Source organism: Macrobrachium nipponense, chromosome 12 (genome assembly GCF_015104395.2).
Source record: "Macrobrachium nipponense isolate FS-2020 chromosome 12, ASM1510439v2, whole genome shotgun sequence".
NCBI classification, from domain to species: Eukaryota; Metazoa; Arthropoda; class Malacostraca; order Decapoda; family Palaemonidae; genus Macrobrachium; species Macrobrachium nipponense.
In genome coordinates, this window is record NC_087205.1 from 8347801 (window position 1) to 8374684 (window position 26884).

At 37.8% G+C, this 26884-nt stretch overlaps 1 protein-coding gene across 2 annotated transcripts; it reads right to left on the minus strand.

Annotated features, from left to right (window-relative positions):
* Positions 1–1722: 1722 nt before the first annotated feature.
* On the minus strand, positions 1723–25465 carry LOC135224332 (uncharacterized). 2 transcript variants are annotated; one of them, XM_064263233.1, is made up of 10 exons: positions 25295–25465; positions 21149–21233; positions 15827–15966; positions 9810–9938; positions 9366–9426; positions 8728–8849; positions 7834–7942; positions 2877–2988; positions 2369–2494; positions 1723–2254 (listed from the first exon to the last, which is right to left on the minus strand). In XM_064263233.1, exons 1-10 carry the CDS (start codon positions 25448–25450, stop codon positions 2131–2133), a joined length of 1164 nt encoding a protein of 387 aa, XP_064119303.1. In that variant the 5' UTR covers positions 25451–25465; the 3' UTR covers positions 1723–2130. The 2 variants fall into 2 exon arrangements, with proteins under 2 accessions (XP_064119303.1, XP_064119304.1); XM_064263234.1 differs by lacking the exon at positions 25295–25465 and adding an exon at positions 25019–25081.
* Between the last annotated feature and the right edge of the window lie 1419 nt (positions 25466–26884).

The following is a 26884-nucleotide window of genomic DNA, read 5'->3' on the forward strand; positions in this document are numbered from 1 at the left end:
ATGCCGAGAGTCCTAAACCCAGAACCAGACCCCCCTGGAATCCGTGGTCTAGTCCTGCTGAATAGTTCCGCCTGATAAAACTCAGGTCCAAACATTATCGGGCAGTTGATGGTCCCACCACAGTTCCCATTATTTAGCTTCGGATATAAACCCATTCCCAGCTATGATATCTTTTCCCATTTGTCAGGTCCAACAAATTTTACAAACAGTGGAAAGTTCCACAAAATTTATTCCAAATATATATATATATATATATAATATATATTATATATATAAATATATATATATATATATAACAATGTATGGGACTCTTAGGTTTGAACCCGGGAACTAATTCCTGGGGTTCAAGAGCCCCCTCACCACGTCAAGGTGGTCCCATATCGAGGGGGCTTAGATGTTTTGATACATAGAGAACCACTTCAATGTAATTCAGTATTTATAGGAAACCAACCAACAACTATGATTTATGTTATCGTCCACATATATTAGATATTTGCTATAATAAAGCCCACAAAAAGTTTTATAGTGTAAGTAACACGGAGAGAGAAAATTCTAAGAACATTCTCAGTTTACCTTAATTTAACGGATTTGAAACCATTAAATTATTGTTAAAAGCCTTTAAGGTCAACTTTGTTTTTTCCTATAACACACTAAAAGGAATGTTAATAAAAAATGGCCCAGGGAAAGCAACATAATATATAAAATTCCATGTATGGACTGCCCTTCCTTTTATCTTGGGCAGTCGAGCAAGGGCTTAGAAGTAAGATTAAAACAGCATAAATATTCCGTCAGAACTGGGCAAACATCTAATGCAATATTCATTCATTTAAGTGAAAACAACCACTGGATAAATTGGATTGGTATTTCAGTAATTGCAAGATCAAAATATGTCTTATCCCGAAATCTTTTAGAATCTGCCATAATACAACATACTTCCCATTATTTTAATATTAGTCGTGGCCTGTTCCATTTAGACCCTTGTATTTGAGAATGACCTCAAAGATATAATTACAGGCTTAAATACAAATTAGTTGCCTTAGAGATATTTTCTTTGTATATGTATGTTTAATAAGTTTTTGTTTACCAAAGATCTGAATGTGGTCAGCTGTTGCCCTGTATAATCCTTAATTGTCCTGTCCCTGTGTCTGAGCAGTTGGACTTAATCTTTTTGTTCTTAAATTGTACCCATGTTTATGCTTGTTCGGAAAGGTTACCTATTCTCCAGGTGTGTTGGTTTCTAGGTACTAATCTCCTTATAATCCCTATCTGTCATTTATACGACCTTTCCTGTACTCTGAATTTCTCATGTAAGTCAGTTTTTCTGCTAAGTAAAGGACGCCGAGTCGAAAGATCTTGCAGAAACTCTGTTGTTTATCTTTCCTCCGTGGCTTATACCTTTCCTATATTATATATATATAATATATATATATATATATATATATATACACATATATATATATATATATATATATATATATATATTATATATATATATATATATATATATATATATATATATATATATATATATATACTATATATATATAAAGGTATAAGCCACGGAGGAAAGATAAACAACAGAGTAATATATATATATATTATATATATATATATATATATATATATATATATATATAATATATATTTTTCCAGTTCTTATGATCAGTCGTCATTACAAGAAAAATATCACCTCCTGAGACAAGGATAATAATCTTACCAACGTAAATTTTATCTTTTATTTCCACAACAGAAAATGACAATAAGTCAGTTTGGGGACATTAATTTTCCCTGTATTCCCAATGATTATTCAAATCACATATATTTACAATTTTATTATTTTCAAGCAAGAACTTCATTTTAGCAACAAAAGAACTTAAAAAAAATCATATCACTGGTCTCAGTAATTACCTCCCCTTTGTGTTTAAGAAAATTAGCTTTTTTTTTCAAGAATTGAAGAAACATATTAAAAGACAGACATCTTGTTCTATTATTTCACCTAGATCCATAATGTATAAAAAAAACTTTAAAATGTGCCAAATAATCTTAATCTTTGGATACATTTTCCAAAGAAGCATCGATGTCTTGTATTTCAAGATATCCTGAGCTGAGTACCCAGTGGATGACAACACCTTAGTTCTCTGTAACTATGAGTTTCTGGTGAAAGTTTCCACTGTAGGAGCAGAGAGGACTCATTTTTTCCTGGCAAGTGTCATCAGTAAAGAAGTAATAGTGCTCGTAAGTCATAGACGCACACCTGCGGAAATAGGAAATATTTTCTTTTTGTATACGATGGACTATACTCGGGCTTACATATCATCCTCTATACACTCATCAAGTACATAAGGGAAAGTGAACTTCGTTTACTAACCATCCTGCAGCTCGCTTCTGAGGTGACTGGATGTACCTGAAACAATGGGCTCCAGGAAGACCTGCTGGAGGAGAAGAGTATGGATCCGTGTGAGGAGGAGACCGGAGCACGCAGGACTGGTTGTACCTGGTCACGAAACGTAAACGGAAATAATACCTTAGCACATTTTTATTTTGGTGTTGTTAAACCTTGAACTTCCTGATATCTGAAAGAACTCATCTGGGCTAGGCCTAAAATGTGTTTGAGTTATGATTGACTGTTATGCTGTTAAACCTTTGTCCTCTTGAGATTTAAAAACACCGTCCTATGATATTCACTAGGAAATTTGGAGTAAAGCTTAATATTATTAAATGTTTGACTTCAATTTCAAGGCTGAAAGTAGTACTATTCTAGATAGTCTTTGAAATATTTCGAGTTCAAGTTTAATGTAGTCATTAAAGCTTTGACTTCAGGATTAAAACACAGTTCCAGAATGAGTTTCATATATTTTGGATATTTCTCGAAATACCTCACGGCCCAGTAGGGCGATCCTAGAGGCATGGCGGAGTCATCTTGTACCCAAGCCCATGCGTTCGAATCCAGGTCGAAACGTCCTCCAATCCAATAGTCACTGGTGAAGTCTGGAAGAAGAAGAGCTTTGTGCTACTCGTGTCCATTTCAGGGGATGGCACAAAGCCAAATAATGTGATGGCAGTAAGAAGCAAGGAAGGGAAAGTAATAGAAAATGTTGAAGAAATTAAAAGAGAACATGAACAATATTATAAAGATCTATTCATATTATTTTCATTTGAATGGTGTTTTTACGTTGCATGGAACCAGTGGTTATTCAGCAACGGGACCAACGGCTTTACGTGACTTCCGAACCACGTCGAGAGTGAACTGCTATCACCAGAAATACACATCTCTCACTCCTCAATGGAATGGCCGAGAATCGAACCCGCGACCACCGAGGTGGGACGCAAACACCATACCAACCACTCCACTAAAGCGCTTCTATTCATATTAGATAAACCTAAATATGAAATCGGTAGGCTAGCAGATGAAATTAACCTCCAGTACCAGAAATGGATGTCCATAAGTGGGACAGGAAAAACTGAAAAAATCCAAAAGTCAGGTATTCAAGGAGTGGAAAAAGCAGTAAGGAACCTGAAGAATAAATACACCCCAGACAGTGAAGGTATAAATGATATAATTATAAAAAGAAATTGGAGACTTTGAAGAGGAGCTAAACACTCCGAATGAATGGGAGAAAATGAAAATATTATCGCTGCATAAAAAAGGAAGCAAACTAGAATTAGAAAACAAGAGAGGGATATTCATTACAAGTAACAGCAAGGCATTTGAAAAAGTGAGGATGGAAATAACGAAGAATGAGTTAAACCAGAAGATAAGCCGATTCCAGTGTGGTGGCATAGAGGGATGATCCACAGTTGATCACCTGCTAACCTTAAAAGCAGTGATTGACTACAACTCAGTGCTGGGAGCCCCAACGTACATATGGTTTGGGGATGCTTATAAATGCTTTGACAAACTGGATCGGAAGGACTGCATCAAAGAGATAGGGAAATGATAGGATGGAAAGACGCATGGTTGATAAGAAAAATGAATGAAAACGGCAAAGCAGTCCTAAGATGCCCAGCGGGAGAAACTTATACAATTGACAAAACAGAAAATGTGAGGCAAGGTACTACAATTTACGGCCCAAGGCTATGCAGCATAGTGACTGACAGAGTAAATGATTTAAGCAGGAAGAACGTAACACTTATGAGAAACGTAGCAATAGAGTCCCTAATATTTGTTGATGACATAATGTTCCCCACAACCAGGAAAGGAGTAGAAATGGCATTTGGCAACTGCCGTAGCCTAGAGCAGCTTAAGAAATTTACATTTAATACGAAGGCAAGTAAGTCAGCAGTGCTAGTAATAGATAAAAAAGCAAATAAAACAGATGTACAAATAAGCACAGAACTTAAAAATGGCCCAATTAGTAGCGTGAAAGAATATAAGTAATTAGGAGAATGGTACACACTAAATGGCTCAAAGGAAGCAAGTATTAAAACAAGAAATCAAAAGGTTGAGTACCTACTAAGAGAAATCAGAAGATATGGGGATGTTAACAAAGTAGGAAACATGGCACTAGAAGTAAGGAAAAAGATATATGAAACAGTAGTTGTACCAACCTTATTTGCCAACATAGAGACATGGAGTACCGTAACGGAAAATGAGTTGAATGCGCTAGAGAAAATGCAATACAGGATCCTCCGAGGAATGTATGAACAACCTAAGGGCACGCCGTATTGGGGAATTATAGCCGAGTCCGGCATATGGTCAGTAGCCTACAAAATTGGTTATAAGAAGAGACTTTGAGAGAAAAGAGAAAAGAAATGAAAAAGCTGAGATTCATAGACGATTTCGAGGAAAACAAGTACATATGGGAACTGGATACAAAGGATGCATGTATCATAATGAAAGCCAGACTCAATATGTTGAACTTAAAGGCCAACAACTTCCGAGGCAAATTTAAGGACGAGGTCTGTGAAATATGTAGAGTGGAGGAGGACACCACCGAACATTTATTCACGTGTAAATTGCTACAAAAATCAGATCAGGATATAAATTTTGGGACACTGTTATCCCCTAACAGGAAACTGGGAAAATATATAAGGGTAGTCCTCAAAATTAAGAATGTTCTTAACCTGGAAAGCGATGGATATCAAAGCAAAGTAACACGGCTCTGCCTCACTTATAAAGAAGAAGAAATGAAAGGGAGTGTGGGTAAAAGTAAATAAAGCTTTGCACTTCATAGTGTGTGTGCCCGCAACTGTGTTTGTGGAGTGAGCGCCTAGGAACCAGAACCAGGGGATAGTAGGGTTGAGCGCTGCCTTGCAAGCAACAAACGTTACCTAAATTTAAAACAAATTAACCCTAACAGCCTGGTGCTACTTGTAATGGGTCACAATTAGGCCCAAAAGACAGCGAAGATAGAGTACTATTTACAATAATGGATAAAAAGATCCCTTAATTAGTATTAGAAATTAAATGGCAAAAGTATACACATAATACAAAACACGCACACACAAACACGTACGTATACATACATAATATATTTATATATATAATTAAATTAATTTATGGAACCTGGCCTTGCATCGATTATAGTTAACTTAACCGGGATGGGAAGTAGGATGTCTACATGCTGAATGTGGACAGATTATCACGTAGTTGCTATGGCTGATTTTGCATTTTTTGACCATCCATAACGACTGTGCTCAGTGTCTAGCTCTGTAATAATCTACCCACATTCAGCACCTACTAGATATCATATTTCCCATTCTGTGTCAATGTATACATTAATGGATGAGAGGGATGGTTCCATAAATTAATAAATCAGTTAGTGTCAAACATCCCACTTTACTCTCATATGCACCGTGCGTTCGATAGATGGCTCATGGGTGATACTAGAAAGGACGGCTCCCACCCAGTTGCCATCTTCCTTAGCTCCAAAGCCTGGCTATTTAAGGGCTCATTTGCTCTCCTTGAATAGACAGCTGTTATCAATTTCCAGTAAGTAATGTATTTTCAATGACTAAGGCGAACCGAACGTAAAATTAATGACTTTCTGATGGCCAGTGGGGCTGAGACGCCTTAGTAGAAGTGATTTGTGCAGTCAAGAGCCGCGTAACAACGCTTTTTACACTTATAGTTCAGGCAGATATGATGTAAATTCAATCCATTACCAATCCTTGTATAATTTTATCAACGAAAAGGGACTGAAGGACTTATTAGATGGTTATTATATACTAAAAAAACGTGTATGGTAGTGTTCGAATGAAGTTCAAAATGATTAATTAAATGACTGAACCATTCTCTGACGAAATTGAGTTGGCCAACTAAGGGGGCTTACGGTAAAGAAATGAACCGCTAAATTTTAATTGTAGTATTACAAAAGGATTTAATAATGCCACTTATAAATTAAATCAAATTAAAACAATTCCCCTTATAATGTTGTACCCAATTTTCTTAGCAGGGTAAGCACATGAATATTGATAAGACTGGGCATCAAGACTCAGCCATTTTAATTTCCTTTCTCGGTCACGATTTTTTTTAAAGATCAAAACATAAAACTCAACTGAAATATGAATGGAAAATGGCAGTCATATGGCTATGAAGTGAAACTGGAGATAGATTCCAAGAAGTGTGGTTTCATTGCATTCGAGTCGTAGTCTAAAAGCACGCGTATAAAAGCTTTCAATTCTGGGTCTAAAAGTAGCTACTGGATTTCTGGTCTAAATGCATTTGTATTATTGGAAAAAATTGACAATTTTGATCTAAAAGCATTTATCTCTGGTCTAAGATTCTTCAAGTTCTGGTCTAAAAGAAAAATTTTAATAGTAGAAAAAAATCGAGTTGTAGCTTAACGTGTTCCAGTCCTAGTTCAGTATCATTAGTCTAAAATAATTCAAATTTCAGTCTAAAACATTTGAGCTCAGGTCATGGCACTGGTACCTCTATTATTACTGGTACTCCTACAGATGTCGATGACGATGATGATAATAATTTACAGATGTAGTTAAAAGAGGAATGTGGCAGGAGCTGATTTCTTGTTTACCTTTAGACCTATCCCCTGGAGGTAGGGGAAACTTTTACCCGTAAGTCTGGTAAGGTGTTCATGTGATAAGAGGCCTGATGTGGACCTTTGATATATTCCCTATCAACATGGACAAGCGTTTTGAGAGAAAATGTCATTATTACTAGTAGAAGCAAAAGTGAATCACACATATTTTGACCTGAAAACAATAACTTTTGAAGAACGCCGCTGATTTAGCTCAGAATTTCATCCAGAGGAAAAAGGTTCAGATTGATGTTTGAAATAGAATATAGAATTTAGATCAAAGGCCAAGCGCTGGGACCTATGAGGTCATTCAGCATTAAAATCGAAATCGCAGTCGCACTTTGAAAACAATTGTTAGGAGAGGGTGCATGGATAGCAAGATGAAAGGAAGAGAATATGAATGGAGGTACTGTAAAAAAGGAATTAAAGGGGTTGCAGCTATGGTAGATTCACATCAGCCGTGCATCTGATGTCATGGCCGGTCCCATGCGACGCTCCTAATTGGCTGTTGATAAGCCAATCACAGGGTTGGAAACTCCCAGTCTCTCTCGAGAGTTCACATAGGCAGGATTTATGTTCCACCGCTCCTGAGGGATACGCCTTTCAAAAGTATCCCCCAGGAGAGGTGGAACATACATCCTACCCGTGTGAACTCTCTCGAGAGACTGGGAGTTTCCAGTTCTGTGATTGGCTTATCAACAGCCAATCAGGAGCGTCGTAAGGGACGGGCCTAGACATCAAATGCACGGTTGATACGAGTCTACTAAAGCGGCCGAGGGGACGCTACAAAGAACCTTAAGTAATGTCTACAGATCCCACGAAACGTTCCATTAATCAGGTATACAATACTCACGGGAGTCTCTCATGTAATTCAGAACGTCCTCAAGAACAGTCACTTTTTTGATAGACAGTAATTCTCCTCCAATTGATAGGCAGAACTGTCTCGCCTCAGGCCAAGAGATCTGAAATGGGCAATTTGTAAAAATTGCTCAGTATATAAAGGGTGTGGGTTCTGGCCAAATAAAACTGTAAAAAATATATAAAGTACAAAAGCACTACAATGATATTATTGTTTCTGTATATGTTAGGTTGATTACTGGGAATGAATATCTCAGCGAATCAGTAAGTACTCAAAACCGCTATTTAAAATTTTCCAGCATACTGAAAGGTATAAGTAAAGAGCTTTTAAACTTCTGTATAATTCTCTTTGTCATATCTGAGAAAACTATAAGTAAGTATACACTTTGACGTGTAATTCTCTTTGTCATATTATGAGAAAAACAAAACCTGTAGCGTCAATCACGCTTTCTGTTTAGAGAACAGTTTGAATGAAATTGCACTCTACTTTCTAAACCAAAACCCTCATAACTTAAAGTTTGTTTAGATTCTAAGCTGGCAAATGCTTAGAAGACTCAATAACAAGGAATGATCTGCTACTGGGTGAGAGATAGGATTATTATTATTATTATTTTTTTTTGTATGGTGTTTTACGTGACTTCCGAACCACGTCGAGAGTGAACTTCTATTACCAGAATTACACACCTCTGACCCCTCAGTGGAATGCCAGAGAATCGAACTTGCAGCCACCGAGGTTGCGGGCAAATACCATACCAACCACGCCACTTGATGGAAATTAATCTTCCATTATTTTACGCTAACTCTCATAATCCTATCAATCGTTATACTAACAGAAATGCTAATTTATGATGATAATCCTAATTGAAACAAGGACAAGAAAAACACAAACCCTTGCTGGAGAGAAGAAAGACAAACACTGGTCCCCAACTCGACTGAAAAACATTGGACATGGAGTGGACGCCTTCGAGGTTCCATTCACCGCTTGCTGCACCAGGTTTACCAACTGCTCGGCTGCAATGTTATTTTCTAATGAGTTAAGCGTTACAATGATGGTTGCTGAACAATCTCTTGGTGAGACTTCTGTGTTAGTGGCTGCTTATCATTTTCCACTTTTCGTGAGAGGGCTTGAATGAATTGCCCTTATTTCTTCAAATACTATCTAAGGCTTTAATCTCGTAGTTATGTTACTGTTTGAAAATGAGACGCGTTATGACGGTTTCCTTAAACAAAGGTTGAAGTTGATAAGAAAAGATTTCTATTCGTTAATCACGTTTAAAGTAAAGGTTGTTTGAATGCTGTTATCCTGTTTGAAGGCCATTTAATTAATTCAGATGGGAAATATTAAAGCTCTTGAATCGTAATAAAAGACGGCAACTATTAATAAGCTCGCAGTAATTCAAAATGGCCTATACTCACTAGATTTTTTATATCTTTTCTCCACAAACGTTGGAACAAAAGCTCCTTCAGAAAAATTAATTGAAGGAATGGTATATTGCATGTGATTTAGAGGAGCTTGCTTATACCTACTCAGTATCAATCCTGTCTCGTCGTCATCGGATGGCAAATGAAGCCTTTTCCTGTTCACAATCTGTAATGGAATAAACATCTGTTTAATCTTTGGTGCCTGGGGTACGGGGGCGGTAATTTTCATAACGTTTATTCCATTTCATTCATAATTCTGCAGTGAATAATGACTCTTGGCCTTTTTGAGTCTAAAGCTACACCTGACCTGAGCAGGAAATGATTAGGCTTCAAACTTTGTGTGTGTGTGTGTGTGTGTGTGTGTGTGTGTGTACAGGTGTATTCTGATAGTATTCGAGCCATATTTTACTTAAAGATTATCACAAGTTAAGCTGAGGTTAGGAGACTGGTGGCACGTGACTTGATGAGACAGGCCACGCGAGGTGAAACACAAGGGGAGTGTGAGGGAAATTGGCCACGCTGGTATTTGCGTGATCCCTCCATCCTCACCTCGCAAATCCTGGAATCCTTCTCGGCTGCCCTTTCGGCGCTGGTGCAGAATTCTCGAAAGGAAACGCATCTGCTGCCTCGATTCCAATAGAACGACTCGTACCGACAGTTGCTGTCGTGGGTCCAAAACTGGTTGCAGGGAAAGAAGAAAGAAAAGGACGAAATTAACATAAAGTTGGTCTCACCTTCGTTAGGTTTATTCTTTCGAACGCCGAACTATAAATAAATTTCTCTAAAACTGGAAGACAAATCATTCTCATCGGCTCTAAGTTATTTGTTTATAATTTTATTCATTTGTTTTACGATACTCCTAACCACTGTCTACAACAAGTTGTATGGACTTTGTAGACCTTGGTCTAGAACTCCTGTTGGCTATCATTCATAGGGGTGCTATTTATTACATAGTTTTTTTCAATTCCTTGATATTAACTGCATAAACACAAACATACACACACTCTCTCTCTCCCGCTGAGGAAGGCAGCAGAACCGCTAGCCGCTACCGAAAGCTATTTTGAATTTTATGCATTGACATTAATGTGGTAATAATTTTTACCCATTTACTGCAACTCGCCACTGAGTTGATTATTCTCCATTACATATTATCAGTAACGTCATTAATTTGATCACTATCACTAATAGTCCATAATGATATTGATTAAACTTTGACGGATTTCAAAACACACCCTTTACCTTCAACAGCTAGACTACACAGTAACACTGCTCGAGATGTCAGTGCTCCCCACCCCCTTTATTCGCGGGCTGGCCACCACATTATCACCCTGCTAGCAAAAATGTTCTAGAACTGCTTAGCACGCAGTTCCACATATTGTTTCAACTCATTTTTTTTTCTTTACAAAAACAAGAGTACGGTAATAATGTTTTCAGAATTGTTGATAATCTATACTTAATTTCTCATATTCATGTACGTATATTCTCATAATTTTGTGCATATATATGAAATCTATAGGGGGTGCTGCAGTTCCACAGTGCCTACTGACGAGCCGCCACTGCCTGTTACTCCTTTTTAAAGTGGCTCTTACGCATCCTGGAATCGTATAGCATCTTGATACAGAATTCCCCACTGGCGGGAAAAAAAATGGAAGTGTCGCTTGTTTCCTGGTTCGAGTGACAGGAACTTATAATATTCAACACTGATTTTGCCACTGGTACTATTGTTTTAGTGGTGCTAAGTCTGGCGACAAGATGCCGAAAGCTTCCAGACAATGTAGTTGCATGAGATTACGTTCAAATTTCTGTATCTTTACATAGCTAGACTTTGTTTCTTAATATATTATATGATTTTTTCCATTTTAAGCTTTCAACATGATCTTAACTAAGTGTCCCGTGGCTGATAACAGCAGTTCAAGGCACTGACTTTGTAAAGTGGGGAACAAAAGACTTGTTTCTAGCGCTTAGTGGATCCAAATGACAAAATGATAATATTGAAGATTTAAATAATAATAACATAAATGAAGAAAATAAAAATGGGAAAAAATACAACCTATTATATAAATATATAAAAAATTAGGAAAAATTAATAATAACAACAATAATAACAGCAATAACCTTTTTTATCTTTTATTATAATAGTAATAAACTAAATGATAATAATAATGGATTCGGTATTTCCTGATAGAACAGGTGATAGCTGTCCATTTCATAATTTCTACTTAAATACTGACTGATACGCTGAAGAAAATTATATTATACGTATACATTGTATGTATATATACATTGATATAGACGTGCATATATTTATACAATATATACATGATATATATATATATATATCTATTCTGGTAAAGACCAGGGAGAACATGAGAGAGGTGTAGCAATTGCTTTGAGTAAGAAAGCTGAAAAAATGTTGGAGCATTATGAATGTATTGATGAGAGAATAGTCACTTGCAGGTTGCGAGGTAAATATACAAACATCACTGTTATACAGGTGTATGCCCTACTGAAGAGAGTGGAGAAAAAGAGAAGGATGAATTTTATGAAAAAGCTAACTGAGGGTTATTTTTACCCAGAGGGTTAGAAGGAAACAATGATTATGTTGTTACTGTATTGGGGGATTTAACGCTAAACGTAGGAAGGAGAGTATGATGGCTTTCAGGGAACAATTGGAAAATTTGGAATTGGAGCTAGAAATGATAATGGGAGAAGACTCCTAGAGCTATGTGGTGCATCTGGGTTATCTATAACAAACACATATTCAACCATAAATTAGAGCACAAAACTACATGGGTGTCGCCAAATGGACTGGTACAAAATTTGATAGATTATGTTATTGTAAATCAGAAATGGAAGAAGTCTATATTAGACACCAGAACTTTTAGGGGCTGCCGTGTTCCTTCTGACCACAACTCGTAATATCCAAGATTAGAATAAAGTTACAGGCCAATCAAAGAAAAAAAAAAGGAGAACTAATAAAGTTTTGATGTGGATAAGTTGAGAAATGAAAGAGTTAAACAACAGTATGAGGTGAAGGTAGGAGGCAAAATTTGCGGCATTAATTGGTATGGAAAATATGGAAATATGGATTCAGAGGAAAATCCTTGGGCAATATTAAGTTCAGATACTAAGGACGTAGCAACAGAGGTGTTAGGTTATAAGAGAAGTAACAGCAAACCTTGGTTTAGTGATGAAGCAAAAGTTTTAAGTGAAGAGCAACAAAGGTTGAGAGTTCAAATGGACGATGAACAAGACCTAGAGAAGAAAAACAAACAACTAAAAGACGAAGAAATAGAAAGCTGAGAGAACTAAGTTGATAGGATGAAGCATGACCAAAACATGTTTTGGAAAGAAAGAGCTACCGAAGTTGAAGAAGCTATGGAAATTGGCGAGAGCAGGGCTATGTTTGCAGCTGTGAGATTCTTGAGGAACGCAAGCCAGAAAAAGTTTGGAGGGAGTGATGGCATGTTGGATGAAGATGGGAACTTGGTCACAGACGAAATGGAGAAAAGGAATCTGTTTGCAAGGTATTTTGAAAGACTCCTAAATGTTTATACTACCGGTAGGGATGAGTGCATTGCAGATTTAAACGAGGCCCTGGAGGTACAAGAAGAAGACATTAGTGCAGAAGAGGTGAAAGAGGCCTTAAAATCTGTAAAAAAATGGAAAAACTGCTGGCGTGTGCGGGATAACTGCAGAGATGCTAAAAGCAGGAGGATGAAGGATGATAGAGGCATTAAGAGGTTGTTTTAGCATAGTTTTGGAGAACAGAGGTGGTACCAAGTGATTGGAAAAAGGCAATTATGATACCAATATATAAAAATAAGGGAAGCAAAAGGGAGTGTGGTAACTATCGGGCATAAGTTTACTGTCAGTCCCAGGGAAGATATTCATGAGAGTAATACTTAACAGAATAAGACCTATAGTAGAAGAGAAACTTAGAGAACAGCAGTGTGGTTTTAGAAGTGGAAGGTCAACAGTGGATCAAATTTTCACCTTAAGACAGATAATTGAGAAGAGATGGGAGTATGCAAAGCCAATATTCTGTGCTTTTATAGACTTGGAGAAAGCGTATGATTCAGTATGGAGAGATGGAATGTGGAGAGTGGCAGAACACTATGGTATACCACTGAAAGTGATAAGGATACTAAAGAACTGGTACCAAGGAGTGTGCAGCTGTGTACAGCTGGATGGACAGCAAAGTGAATGGTTCCCAGTTGGAAGTGGGCTAAGACAGGGATGTGTTATGTCACCCACCTTGTTTAATGTATATATTGACCATATAATGAGAAGAGTGATGGAGAATGAAAAACAGAGGGGCTAGTATTTGGTGGGGAGAAGTTTTTATGGATTGGACTTTGCTGATGATGTTGCGTTGGTTGCTGATACGTGGCTGGTGCTGGTAGGTATGGTAATGAGGATGGAGACAGAGACACAGAATTTTGGCTTGAACATCAGCACAAAGAAGAGCGAGATCATGGTTGTGAGTAAGGTTGATGATTGGGTGCACATGGAGGATATGACAATCAGAGGACAGGAACTCAAGCAAGTTGAGAAGTTTGTTTACTTGGGAAGTGTGGGGTAACAGCAGACGGGAGGCAAATTGAAGATATACAAAGAAGAAAACTAGGAGCAGCAAGAGCTTTTGAGGTTCTGAGAAAAAAACGTTTGGTCGAGGCATGAAATCAGCTTGAGAACTAAGATGAGAATATTCAATGCAGTAGTACTACCAGTCCTGATGTATGGCTCGTCCACCCTGGGCACTGACCAGAACAGAGGAGAAAAGGTTGGATGCTTTTGAGATGAAGCTGCTGAGAAGAATACTTGGCATTAAATGGGATGATTATGTTAGAAATGAAGACATCAGGGTGAGATTGAGGCAAAGGCCAGTCAGTACCAAGTTGAAGAGGGAAGGCTGAAATGGTTTGGACATGTTGAGAGGATGGAAGAGAATAGAGACCCCAGGAGAGCACTGAGAGCAGTACAAATAGGAAGAAGACCGCTGGGTAGACCAAGAACGAGGTGGATAGACATAATTGTCAGGGATCTTGAGGATGAAAATCCAAAACTTAGAGGAAGCGAGGGAAATGGCTCGGGATAGAGACAGATGGAGGAGAAACTGTATCAGCCTTATGCCACTGGCCAGTGGCGGGAAGATAAATCTAAATATATAGATATAATATATATATATATATATATATATATATATATATATATATATATATATATATATATATATATTTCAAGATTTAAGTTAGAATCAAGAAAAAGTAGTCTTTTACCCAAGTGTAATGCATTATATACAAGTTGCCCCTTCCACTTTGGAGGAATCCATTCTCCTTTCTTTTGAAAAAGCTATCTCTTCTCCCATTGGTGCTTGGAATTACCCCCACAGGGACTGGAGGAGGAACTTACCAGGAGAGAACTTCAAAAGGCCTTGAACCCAGGAGCGGATCCTCAGAAGAACACCAGACCTCAGCGAGGTCAGAACCTGGCTCCTTACCAGACAACACTGCCCCCAGCCCACTCCTGGGCCTGGCTTTCCTATGCTTTGGGAAGCCCCAAGTATACTTTACAGTCTATAGTGCCAAATATCAAGGAGAAGACTACTAGCCTCATCAATAAGGTACTGTAGGGAAGTTCCATTTCAACCTGGGAATTGTTTTACCTTTCTCTGTATTTCCTTTCCTTTTTCCAAGGCGACTTTGTGCAGTTTTCATCGCCCCCCTTCCCCCCCCCATCTGGGCTCAATTCTGTAATTACTCCCCTGTGATACTAGTAACATCCCCCTAGTGAATTCAAGCCACGAAATAGTTTCTGCTGTGTAAATTTCCCAATCACTTCATTCCCCCCACGAGTGGCTTTTTGATTGAAAGAAAGAAGTGAGTAACGTTCGCCCTCGTGTGCTCCCCTGCCTTATGCCTGCGTCCTCTATTTGCAGAATTGGAAATCCTTCGAAGCTTGCAATTTTGATCCGTTGCGCAATTTTCCTAAACACGTGGTCGGGTGGACTGAAAGCAGTTCCCCTGGCCCTTGTGTTCCTGAACCTCTGTAAATTCCTGTAAATATAGTGCTTTAAAACTAGGGTCCAGCTTTTATGTAAATTCCTCCCTCCTCAGTAAGATCGGCCTTATGCCTGAGAAGTTTAGTTTTTTTTCTTTGTTCAAACCCCTTGTCCTCCAGTCAAGGCCTAAATTTTCAATGTAATTGTATTTTCTGGGAGGAGACGAGGTGGAATTTTGAATAATATATATATATATATATATATATATATATATATATATATATATATATATATATATATATATATATAAATGTATGTATTATATGAACATTGACGCCACTTCATGACACTTTTTTTGGATCCGCTAGTGATTTCTAAGTTTATGCGAGCAGGGGTAAATCTGAATAATGACAAAAATAAATAAATAATAATAAAAAATCACATTCTTTAACAGTATTTTCGGCCCAAAGAAAGAAATAGAAAGCCTCAAAATAAAATGAAATAGAAAAACAATACAGTTAGGAGAGTCACTGAGAGCGACTGCTTATTTCACGTTTCTTACAGAGCAGATGCGATGGCTCTCGTCTGACCCGTCATTGCACTGGACGCCATTTCTGCAAATGTCTTGAATGCGGACGCACTGGTCGCCCGATCTACAATGAATGGACTCTCCTGAGCAAGAGGAAGCTCCCTCTACCAGACCTGGAATAATAAATAAGAAGAAGAATACGGGATAAAACAGTGGAAATTGAACCATTAACTATACTCTGTTTTTTCCATCTGTCCATCAGCCTGTGGTGGTCGCGCATGGTAACACTGCGTCCTGGGCGTTTAAATTTACGCTATGTGTAAGTTTTAGGTAACTAAAAGGATATCTTGGTGTACATTTGCAACTGACAAGTGTTTTAATGATTTATTGTATATGAATTACACCATTAATATTCGAAATAGGATATTATTTAAAGCCCGGGACGCAGTGTTACCATGCACAAACACCACAGGCGGATAGACAGATGGAAAAAAACAGAGCATAGATGCCGAAGTAGCTCCAGAGTGTGCTACTATAGTTGATTTATACAGACCGTGCACCTGATGTCTAGGCCAGTCCCTTACGACGCTCCTGATTGGCTGTTCATAAGCCAGTCACAGGGCTGGAAAGTTGGAAACTCTGTGTCTCTCACCAGAGTTCACATAGACAGGATGTATGTTCCACCTCTTCTGAGTGATACGTCTTTCAAAAGTATCCCTCAGGAGACGTGGAACATACATCTTGCCTATGTGAACTCTATCGAGAAACTGAGAGTTTCCAGCCCTGTGACTGGCTTATCAACAGCCAATCAGGAGCGTCGTAAGGGACGGGTCTAGACATCAAATCACAGTTGATGTGAATCTACTATAGAAACAGCGCACTTAGGGAGAAAAGCGATGGACTCCTAGGGAGACAGGATCAACTCTGAGCCCTACATATAAAAAACACTCGGTCGAATAGGATGACTGATAGAAAATAATAATAATAATACTAATAATAATAATAAGTTTATCCGTAGCCAAGAGAAGTTAGGTCTAATCTCGGACACTCGTCTCACAAATAGACAGTCAGGTTCTATCCTCGACCAAGGAAGAAGGATTTAGACGGTGTGTGTGTTAGAGCCCATCGTGCCTCTGTCGATAATATGAAGCGAGTTTACCTTAGCCTGTAATACACGACCAAGAGCCGTCATTATAAGAGAAAAGTCGTGGGCATATAATCATCATAGTAATCATATCAGTTTTCTTTAGATTAAAATTCTTATGTCAAATCGGTCCTATTACGTAGAGGTTAACTTGGCCACAGTGAAATCAGAATTCCCTCCCAGATATTGGAACCTTAACTAAATATATATAAAAAATACAATTCTGAAAAGTAATAAACGAAACCTTGCTACTCGAACTTTGTTACCTACAGATTGCTGCAAGTTTAAGTTAAAGCCTGATTTTTACAAATCTGGAGCCGTTAAACTTTACAATCAATATTCCATCGTTTATTTAATTACTCCCTGTAAAAACTAGATCTTCAAATGAATGTTTGATTGAAGTAGCTACTATTAGTGATCCTTTGTTGACCTTCGTGTGTGAAACTTGCTTATCAGACCGCTCTGTCGTTTGTCGGTCAGCGAAACAAGGAAACTCATTCAGGTTGACATTTGAATTAACGGTCAGTGTTCTAATGTTAATTTTAATGGTTCCGTATTCTCGGTCTTATCAGCCAGTTGCCTCCATGGTCTAGGTTACTCATTGGTCCTGGCTGCATATTTCCCAAGTCTGGAAGAGTTTAGGGATGGGAAAAACTAGGACCTTATCCCAGGCCATTCAACGGCCTCTTGTAAATAAATGTAATGTAAAGTAATTAGCTGGTTCTTAATGGCGACCTTCTAGAGTAAAAATAACCAAATCAATCCTTTTTATAGTTATCTAAGGTAAGTCCGAATCCCTATATTTCCATTTATTCCCTCTAATAATTTTTCGTTTACGTATTTGGGACCTCAAGGCCGACCAAAACGTAAGAATACTTTCCTCTCAATTTCACAGTTTACGGCTTGTATGACATATACATTGTAGTCAGATATATCTAAACATAATGCAACACTAATATAACAACAATATATTCTTCAAATGAGATACACTGTGAAATATATTATGCGTTATTGGCTTCTCCCTCTTGTAATTGATATTTTCACATCACGAATTTCTAAATTATATACATGAAAATGAATGTTTAAAGCCATTTATAAAGAGCTGCGATAGATAACTCATGGGATGAATCAAACAATATACCAGATGGTAAAAATGATGGTATCTGACCTGTTTGTAGGGAAGATAGAGAGAGGGAGTAGGCTTACACTACGGATTTCTATGGACATATGCTATTTCGTAGTAATGCACATTACTGGGCATTGTATAAAAGCAATATACTGATCATTACTAGGCCATGAACAGGAAGCAGACTGATATAGGCCCTACTATTTACAGGGACACCGTATCAGCTTCATTCATTAAATTATTTCAAGAGTTCATGTGCCCTTAAGGAACCCTAAGGAAACCTACGGTTTGGTTGTTTTGGCGATCTAAGTTAGCCTACTGTAACCAAATATAGTCACGTGACAAACTCATCCTGTCAGTAGCTAATCTGAATGCGGTTGTTTTTCAAAGTGTACTTGATAAACTGTAGAAAAAAAAATTGCCATTTTGAGGCGGATTCCATATTCATAAAACCTTCCAGATGTCCTTACCTGAATGGTCCTTGTCATTCATTGTGTACAAATATATAAAAAAAAATTTATTGAAAATTTTTTGCTTTTGATTTTCACTTTTCATACATTGTGTACAGACAAATAAAGTGATAATATAATTCAGTATTGAATATTTTTAGCAAGCTCTTACGTGATTTTTGCTTAAAATTCATTGTGCACAAAGAAAACACTGATTATTTATTTTATTTACTTTTCTTAGCAAACCTTTCGTACTTGTCATATATTGTGTGCAAAGAATCAAAATGAGTATTTCATTAGTATGTAATACTTTTAGTAATTATAGGATTACAGAATGCTACCTATTTACGGAGTTACAGTAGACTTTTTACTAAGCTGAACTAGAGCAGAATTGATGCGTAAATTTATTAGAACTGCGATATGCTTTAAAGTAAATATGGATGACACTTTTTATCCAACTCTCTCTCAACAGAAAATTTTATGCAAATATTCAACATGTATTAATATAAGTATACTTCTATTTTCATCCAAGCTCACACTCAATGGCCAAATGTATGCCTTAAATTAAGTGCATATTTCTTTTCCTTATTTTACATATAGATTTTTGGCATTATGCCAAGCACTGGGGCAACTAAGGCCATTCAGCGCTGAAACGGAAATTGACAGTAAAAGGTTTAAAAGGTGTTACAGGAGGAAAACCTCAAAGCAGTTGCACTATGAAGCAATTGTTAGGGGAGGGTGGACAATAAGATGGAAGAAAGAGATTATGAACAGAAGTAACAGTAAAATGACTGAAAGTAGTTGCAGCTAGGCGCCGAAGGGACGCTGCAAAAACCTTAAGCAATGCCTACATTGCACCTAATGAGGTTTACTTACGGCGCTATCCCCCTACGGGATGCATAAATTTGTCATCAAAACTGTATCCTCCACACTTCTTTTAAGCATAAGACAATTATTATTTTAGTTCTGTACATAATACCTTTTTATAGCCTGAAACAAACAAACAGGCAGTGTGCCCGAAAAATCCCCCAAACGTTCCTGGAAAAAACGTTTCCAGCTTTAAAATCGGCACCTTCTAAGTCCAAGATTCCTTTGAGGGAGTCGAGTCAAGTGCTGCTAAGATCTTTGGCTCTGTCTGTAGTCTGTAGTGCAAATTACAGGTCATATACCTTCATTTTTACCATACCATCAATTTTATCATCTTGTATATTTTTTATTCATGCCATGTGTTATCGCAACTCTTTCTATATGGCATTAAACACGCATTTTCAAGTATATAATTTAGTAACTCGCAATGAAAATATTATTTTTGCAGTAAATATCGACTTTGCGAGCAGGCACTGAGCACTATTACCAAGACGGAGAAGCCAATAACGCTTAATATATTTCACGGTGTATCTCACTTGAAGAATATGTTGTTTATTGAATTAGTGTTGCAATATGTTTATATAACTCTTACTAAAATGTATAGGTCATACAAGCCGTAAATTGTGAAATGGGGAAGTTTTTCTTCGGCAATGTGACTGGCAATAATGGCTATGAGACCGAGTGTAGCTTAAAAGCGTGGTTTGTGACGTCGTGGTCAGCTCCACGCGCTTTGATTGGTCCTAATTTTCCCCATCCCTAAACTCTTCCAGACTTGGGAAATATGCGTCCCGGCTACACTCACTTCGTGAGAGCATATTTATCGCACAAGTATCACACTCACTTTCCCTATCACGCTATCAGGCTCCCTACACTTCACAACACGTTTATCAGCATTCCAATACACTCGAAGACGATAATTGGAAAAATCCCAAAAGTCAAGCATCTTTCTATAAACTGATATGGGGTGACTTTTCGCTTTAAGCCAAAGGTTCAGTCCAGCGGTGTCGCGTGATCCGTATGAGCCTATCGTTTTAGCGAAGGAGGTTACTTATCTCCTAAAAGCCATGATCTTCGCTAAAAGCTACGTGGGACTAACGTGACCTCTTGACCATTCGCCCTTTTATGACACCCCTGTAGATTGACCGAGGAGGATTCCATGTCCTTTGGCTAGTGCTGCAGTCATCATTATTATCATCATTACCAAACCAGTTAGCAAATATAATTCATTCGAAAAACATCTTAACACTTATGGGAATAAGGAGACACCCCCGACACATATATCGTCGCTCAAGATACAGAAATTCTTAGCTGGATTGGGGATAACACACTCCCGAGTTTCTTACAGGAAATACAGGCGTTTTATTGTTCCGTATGATATGACTCTGGAATAAGAATGAGGTTAATATTTAACTCAGTTCCATAATCGAGTTAAATGTTAATATCTCAGTAAATAAAATAAATGCATACAACAGTGTAAGTGTCTTTGTATGGACAGTATAAATATACGTATGTGTTTGCACCCATATTCTAAGTATATTGGTGGATGAGAATAAAAACAGTTGCATGCACATAAGTAAAAAGTAAAAAAAAAATATCGTTATAAAAACCAAAGATCCAACAAAGAATATTAAAAAATGTATGATGGCCTTAAGAGAACTTCCTTTATCTGGATGAGAGTCGCCGTGAGAGAGAGAGAGAGAGAGAGAGAGAGAGAGAGAGAGAGAGAGAGAGAGAGAGAGAGAGAGAAGAACATATAAAGACCAACTTACCAATCGAAAAGAGAAAGCAGAGGACCCAAGCCACTGTTAATATCTTGGAAATCATTCTGATGACTCCGTTTCCAAGTGTAGGTACCTAATGAAGAAAAAAACAAAAAAGAGGGAAATTAATGCTCGACCCAACGTGAGAACATGAGAGAGAGAGAACATGACTGTTTCGTGGAAGAAACTCGATTACCCGAGAAAAATACGACTTTCAAGCAGAGCCGGAAACGTCTATTAAATTAAGCCCTCGTAAGTAGAATCTGTCACATTCAGGTCTATACTACCCTATATACCTAGACCGTGTACTACCCCACCCGGGGCATATATAGTAGATTTCGTTTTCAAATCTAGATTATATGTGTATAAGTACAAACAGCTAAATTATTTGTGAATGCGGATGTGAAAAATAGTCATTTCATGTTCCTTTAGAGTGAATATTTCCAGAACATTCGTCTTAAATTATTTGCTAGTAAAAAAAAGTCACATTCCAGTCGAAATTATTATAAAAAATGCAATTTTTCTGACTATCATAGGTGCATTGAGAAGGCATAAATAATTCTTACGTTTTGTTGATAATGCGCATATTCTCTCTCCCTTGATCGATCTTTTGACGAAAGAAATCTTATCTTGTTTGTCGTTTCTCAGATAAGCCTCCGAAGATAAGAAAAGAATGAGTCTAGCTATAGTGACATCGTTACGAACAACGATAAAAAAGTTCCTTTGTTGACCATCATTAACATTATATATCTTTCGGCGCACATTTAGCCCTTCATGATTTCTCATAACATAGCCTAATTTAATCCATTGTCACTTCTCATACCACAGGTTTACATTCAGTCCTTCATTTCTCATAACATAGGCCTAAGTTCTGTCCATCATCATTTCTCATACCAAAAGTCTACATTCAGTCCTTCATGATTTCTTATAACAAAGGCCTTCATAATTTCTTATAACACAGGCCTGCATTAATTCCTTCATAATATCTCAACACATAGGCCTACATTCAGTCTTTCATGATTTCTCATAACGTAGACCTACATTCAGTCCTTTGTCATTTCTCATAATGTAGGGTTACATTCAGTCCTTCACGATTTCTCATAATGTAGGGCTACATTCAGTCCTTCATAATTTCTCATAAAATAAGACTACATTCAGTCCTTCGTAGCCAGGGGTAGGCTACAAACGCATGTGATCTTAACAGCCTGACAGAGTGGTTGTTATGTTGCTTACCATTTAGTGGTTGAAGAGTTTAGGTCTCGAGGGCCGCGTTATTTATAGATTGCTTCTAAGAGAACCAAGTCGATTAGTCTAGAAGACTGCTTTCTCGAGGTGATAAGATATCTGCTAATCAGCTGGACTGGTAAGATCAACAACAAAATACTCTTCCTCTCAGAAAATCATTCTTGGTTTATTTGAAACTAACACTATGAAAGATTTAGGGCGATCCTTCAATGACACTATTATATCGAACTCTAATACTGGAAGAAAGTACTCATTTTTTCTTAGAAAGACGAAGTTTTTATGCAACAAAATCGCATTTCTGTTCGATAGCCCAGTCAGGGTTGCCAAGTTGGCAACTTTGGTGCCAAAATCCTGAAAGTTGGAAACTTTCTGAGGTGGTTGGCAACGGAATTTTGTGGTTGGCAACTACCACCGAAATTGGCAACTTGTTGGCAACTTCCGGTTATCAAAATTATATTGTTGCTTTTCTGAACGACTGTTACAAAATTTCTACTGCAAAGTCCACAATTATGCTTTGCCGCTTATCAACACAGCCAGGGCAGTTTGAAATTAACTTCTTTGCCAAAACAAAGGTCAAACCTCCACTCTGACCTGAGTAATGAAGAATTAAGAACGACGTTTTTGCCGCCACGGCCACGTTTGTTGTGTTTTGTTCGAGAGTTACTGAGATATTTTGCTTGATTTCATAGAATTGTAAGTGATATTACTACTACGAATTATTGCTGTGTGTATAGTATCTCCTTTCGAGATAACAGGATCATAAATATTGACGTAGACCTATAAGGGCGTATGCCTTTTTGTCGGTTTACGCAGCTTAAGACGTTTGAATTATAGGCCTATCTTATATTCAACTGTTTTATTTTGGTTCTTGTGTTTATTCTTGATTTTGTTGCTGCTGTTATAGTGCTTGAAGTATCTTCGAAAATTTTTCATAAAGTATCCTAACATTGCAGAATAAACAGATCTATTCATAAAATATCGGCGCAAAGAATTATCTCCCTACTCTTGTTAACTGAAATTTAGTAATGCTTTCATTAAAAGTAATCGAGATCTTTATGAATATTGTCTGCGCTAGAATATTCTCCTAACAACAGAGAGAGAGAGAGAGAGAGAGAGAGAGAGAGAGAGAGAGAGAGAGAGAGAGAGAGAGAGAGAGAGAGAGAGTCCATAAGAATGCCCCAAAACCAAATGATTCATGGGCTACTCGCAGTCGCAGGCTTGTTTGGATCATCTCATACATAACTTTCAGCTGTCATACATTTTTCTAATTTGTTAAGTATCTTATGATGCCTTCCTTCCATAGCCTTCATTCTCATAGAAACGCTACAGCAGCCTTATATTTACTCGTCACAGCAATATAATTTATCCCTTTAGTAAATATATTTTCAGCATAGTTCATTGAAAGCAGTTTGATAGGTGGTGAAGGCTGAGACAGTCCTAAGATTTGGCCAGCCACGCATGTATGTGTATGTGCTCTTGCTTATAAGTGTATATTCCACTTTATGCATATACATTATATATCGTGGAGTCGAAAGTTTCAACTTGAAACTACTATATTAGTAACAAGGTACCCTATTTCCAACAGATACGGGTAGAAAACCATTTGCAATAAGAAATTGACGTGTAGGCCCATACCCCATCATAATTGTTTCAAAATATAAGAATTTTATGTGTAGGTCTATGCCTTGACATTGCCTCAAAATATAAGAATTTGGCGTGTAGGCCTAAGCCCTATAATTGCCTCAAAATATAAGATTTTGACGTGTAGGCTTAAGTCCTGTCATTGACACAAAAGGTATTTCAACAATATCTATAGACTCCCACTACTGTTTATTTATCTCATCCTCACTGGTAGGTAATAGATAGATAGATATAACTTAATGTGATGACACATTTGAATTTTGGTAGGAATAATGCAAAATCAGCTGTTGTTACTTATTGGGGCTTGGGGCGTGAGGGAGGCAAATTGAAGCTTGTGGGGGGCAAGTTGAGTCTTGGGGGGACAGTGCCCCCCAACCCCTCCCCCTAAATGATGCCCCTGACTGGGATAATAAATGCAAATCGAGAACTACTATTTGTATTAGTCCAAAGGTTCAACACAACGATGTATAATACCCTGTGAAATTCAAGTTTCTCCCATTTTATGGCAAATGCACAGGTAACTAAGAGAAAATGTATATAAGAAAGGATGTTTTAGGCTAAATTAATCAAGGGTTATTAGTGAATGAAGGGTTTTTCAACCTTTGGTAACTTTTTTTAGCAATCATTGGCAACTTTTAGTCTTGGAAATCTGGCAACCCTGAGCCTAGTCCCTATACACGTTGACTAACTCTAGGTGCCGTCCACTACCTCTGCGCACGCCAAGTCCTGAATATCATATTTTGTCAAAATTAGCGTCAAATGAAGGCAAGGTCTTCCTGAGATATTTATGCATACGATATTAAAGACATTCGAGTCCCTGGCTCCATAGAATTTTCGGACAAAAATTTTGCACTATTTCTAACTGAAGTGCCCTTTTCCTGCACGATCTTTGCTATTCTAGGGGCGAATCCAAATGGTTTACATTAGGCCAAGGCTGCTGGTCTCACAACCTTCTTCTTGGCTTGGAACCACTGTCATCACTGTTACTACTACCGGTATAAAACCCTCAATTGGCGAGTGTGGGGTTCCACAACGGAACATAGTAGTACTAACCGAAGGTGCCAAGCATTGTTCTATTTAGTGCACTGATTATCTAGACACTGGCTTTGCCATTATGATGGACATAGAACAATGCATGGCACCTTCAGTTAGTACTACTATGTTCCTTTGTGGGACCGGACACACTCGTCATATATACACAACCTACCAGTATTTGTATTTTACAAAGAAATACATAAAAAAACTACAAGCCAACAGTAATACACTGACCTCACGAAGCTCTTGAAATCCAACTGATAAGTTAGCGCAGTGCACAATTGAAACCTTTTGGTTCGACGAATTAATGCGACTGTCATGTTGATATGCATGACGGCGAGATAAGATAAATATTATCTTTAGAAAAAAAAACGATTTGATGTTTGACATCTTGAACGTGGGAAAGCAAACCAAAGCATTTTCTTATTATCAAACCTATCAGTCGCTTTCTCCCTCAGAGGGTTAGTACCGACACCATAACTGACGCGGTGCACTGTAGGCATTACTTGAGGTTTCTCACAGCGTTCCTACAACCCATATTCTTTTAATGTAACCTCCATCATATTCTCTGTCGTCCTTCTTACTTTCCACACACTCCTTCCCCTTCCAAGCTGAATGACCGCATAGGTCCCAGTGCTTGAACTTTGGTTTAAATTTTGATTCTATTCCATTTCATCAGTCACTCTCTTGTGGTATGGTAGTCTTTAGTCTTGCCCACAGTGAGCCTTGAGAAGTACAAGATAAGAGTATCTGCGAATGGAGTGTAGCTTGGCAATAGCATAAAAGTAGTTAAGCACCAAATGTACGCACCGTATCCCTTCATTTTTATACACATCTCAACGAGACACCAAGTTATTCAGACTTCGTAGCATTAGTGTCTTCTTAGAATAAATGATCGAACGGGGCTCCATTCTCTGTGGAATTACAATTATCTTGGTGATAATCCTAACTAGGAGACATACATTCGTAATGAGGATAATTTAATGTTTTCTTGATAGTCCTTGAAAGGGGATAATCATCAGGTCTTGGTGCTACGATCGATTGAAAGTCTGAGTAGGATTCGAACTGAAAAGTTATCGACTCTATTGGGTAATCCAAAGTCTATAGGAACGCAAGACCTTGGGGTAACCAGTCCAGAATAAGTATCAGAACAAGCTTGTCATAGTTACTAGAATCGGTTGAAAGTCTTAGTAGAGTTCGAACTGAAAAGTTATCGACTGTATCGGGTAACAGTCGTTAGCAAGCACCAGAAGAAGACTGTCTTTTGTTTGTATGGTGTTTTTACGTTGCATGGAACCAGTGGTTATTCAGCAACGGGACCAACGGCTTTACGTGACTTCCGAACCACGTCGAGATTGAACTTCTATCACCAGAAATACACATATCTTACACCTCAGTGGAATGGCCGAGAATCGAACTCGTGGCAGGTCAAGAGAAGCCTGTCGTAGTACTAAAATCGGTCGAAAGTTTTTAACAGAAATTTAACTAGAAAGATGTCGACAGTATGGACTAACCAGTCGAAAATTAATACCAGAAAAGGCTCGCTTTTGACATTAGCATCGGTATAGTCTCAGTAGAAAGGGACTGGAAAGTTGTTGATTGTATATGGAGTAACGATTCGAAAATCATTGCTGGAAAAGGTTTGTCGTAGTTTCTAGAATCGGTTGAAAGCCTTAACGTAAGATTAACTTGGATATTTTTTTAACTTCCCATTGGGTAACCAGTAGAAAATAAATACCTGAATACTTGTAGACTGTCATAGATATAATCGGTTTCAAATTTTTGCCGGAATTTCAATAGCTATGTTTTCATCTTTGTGTAGGG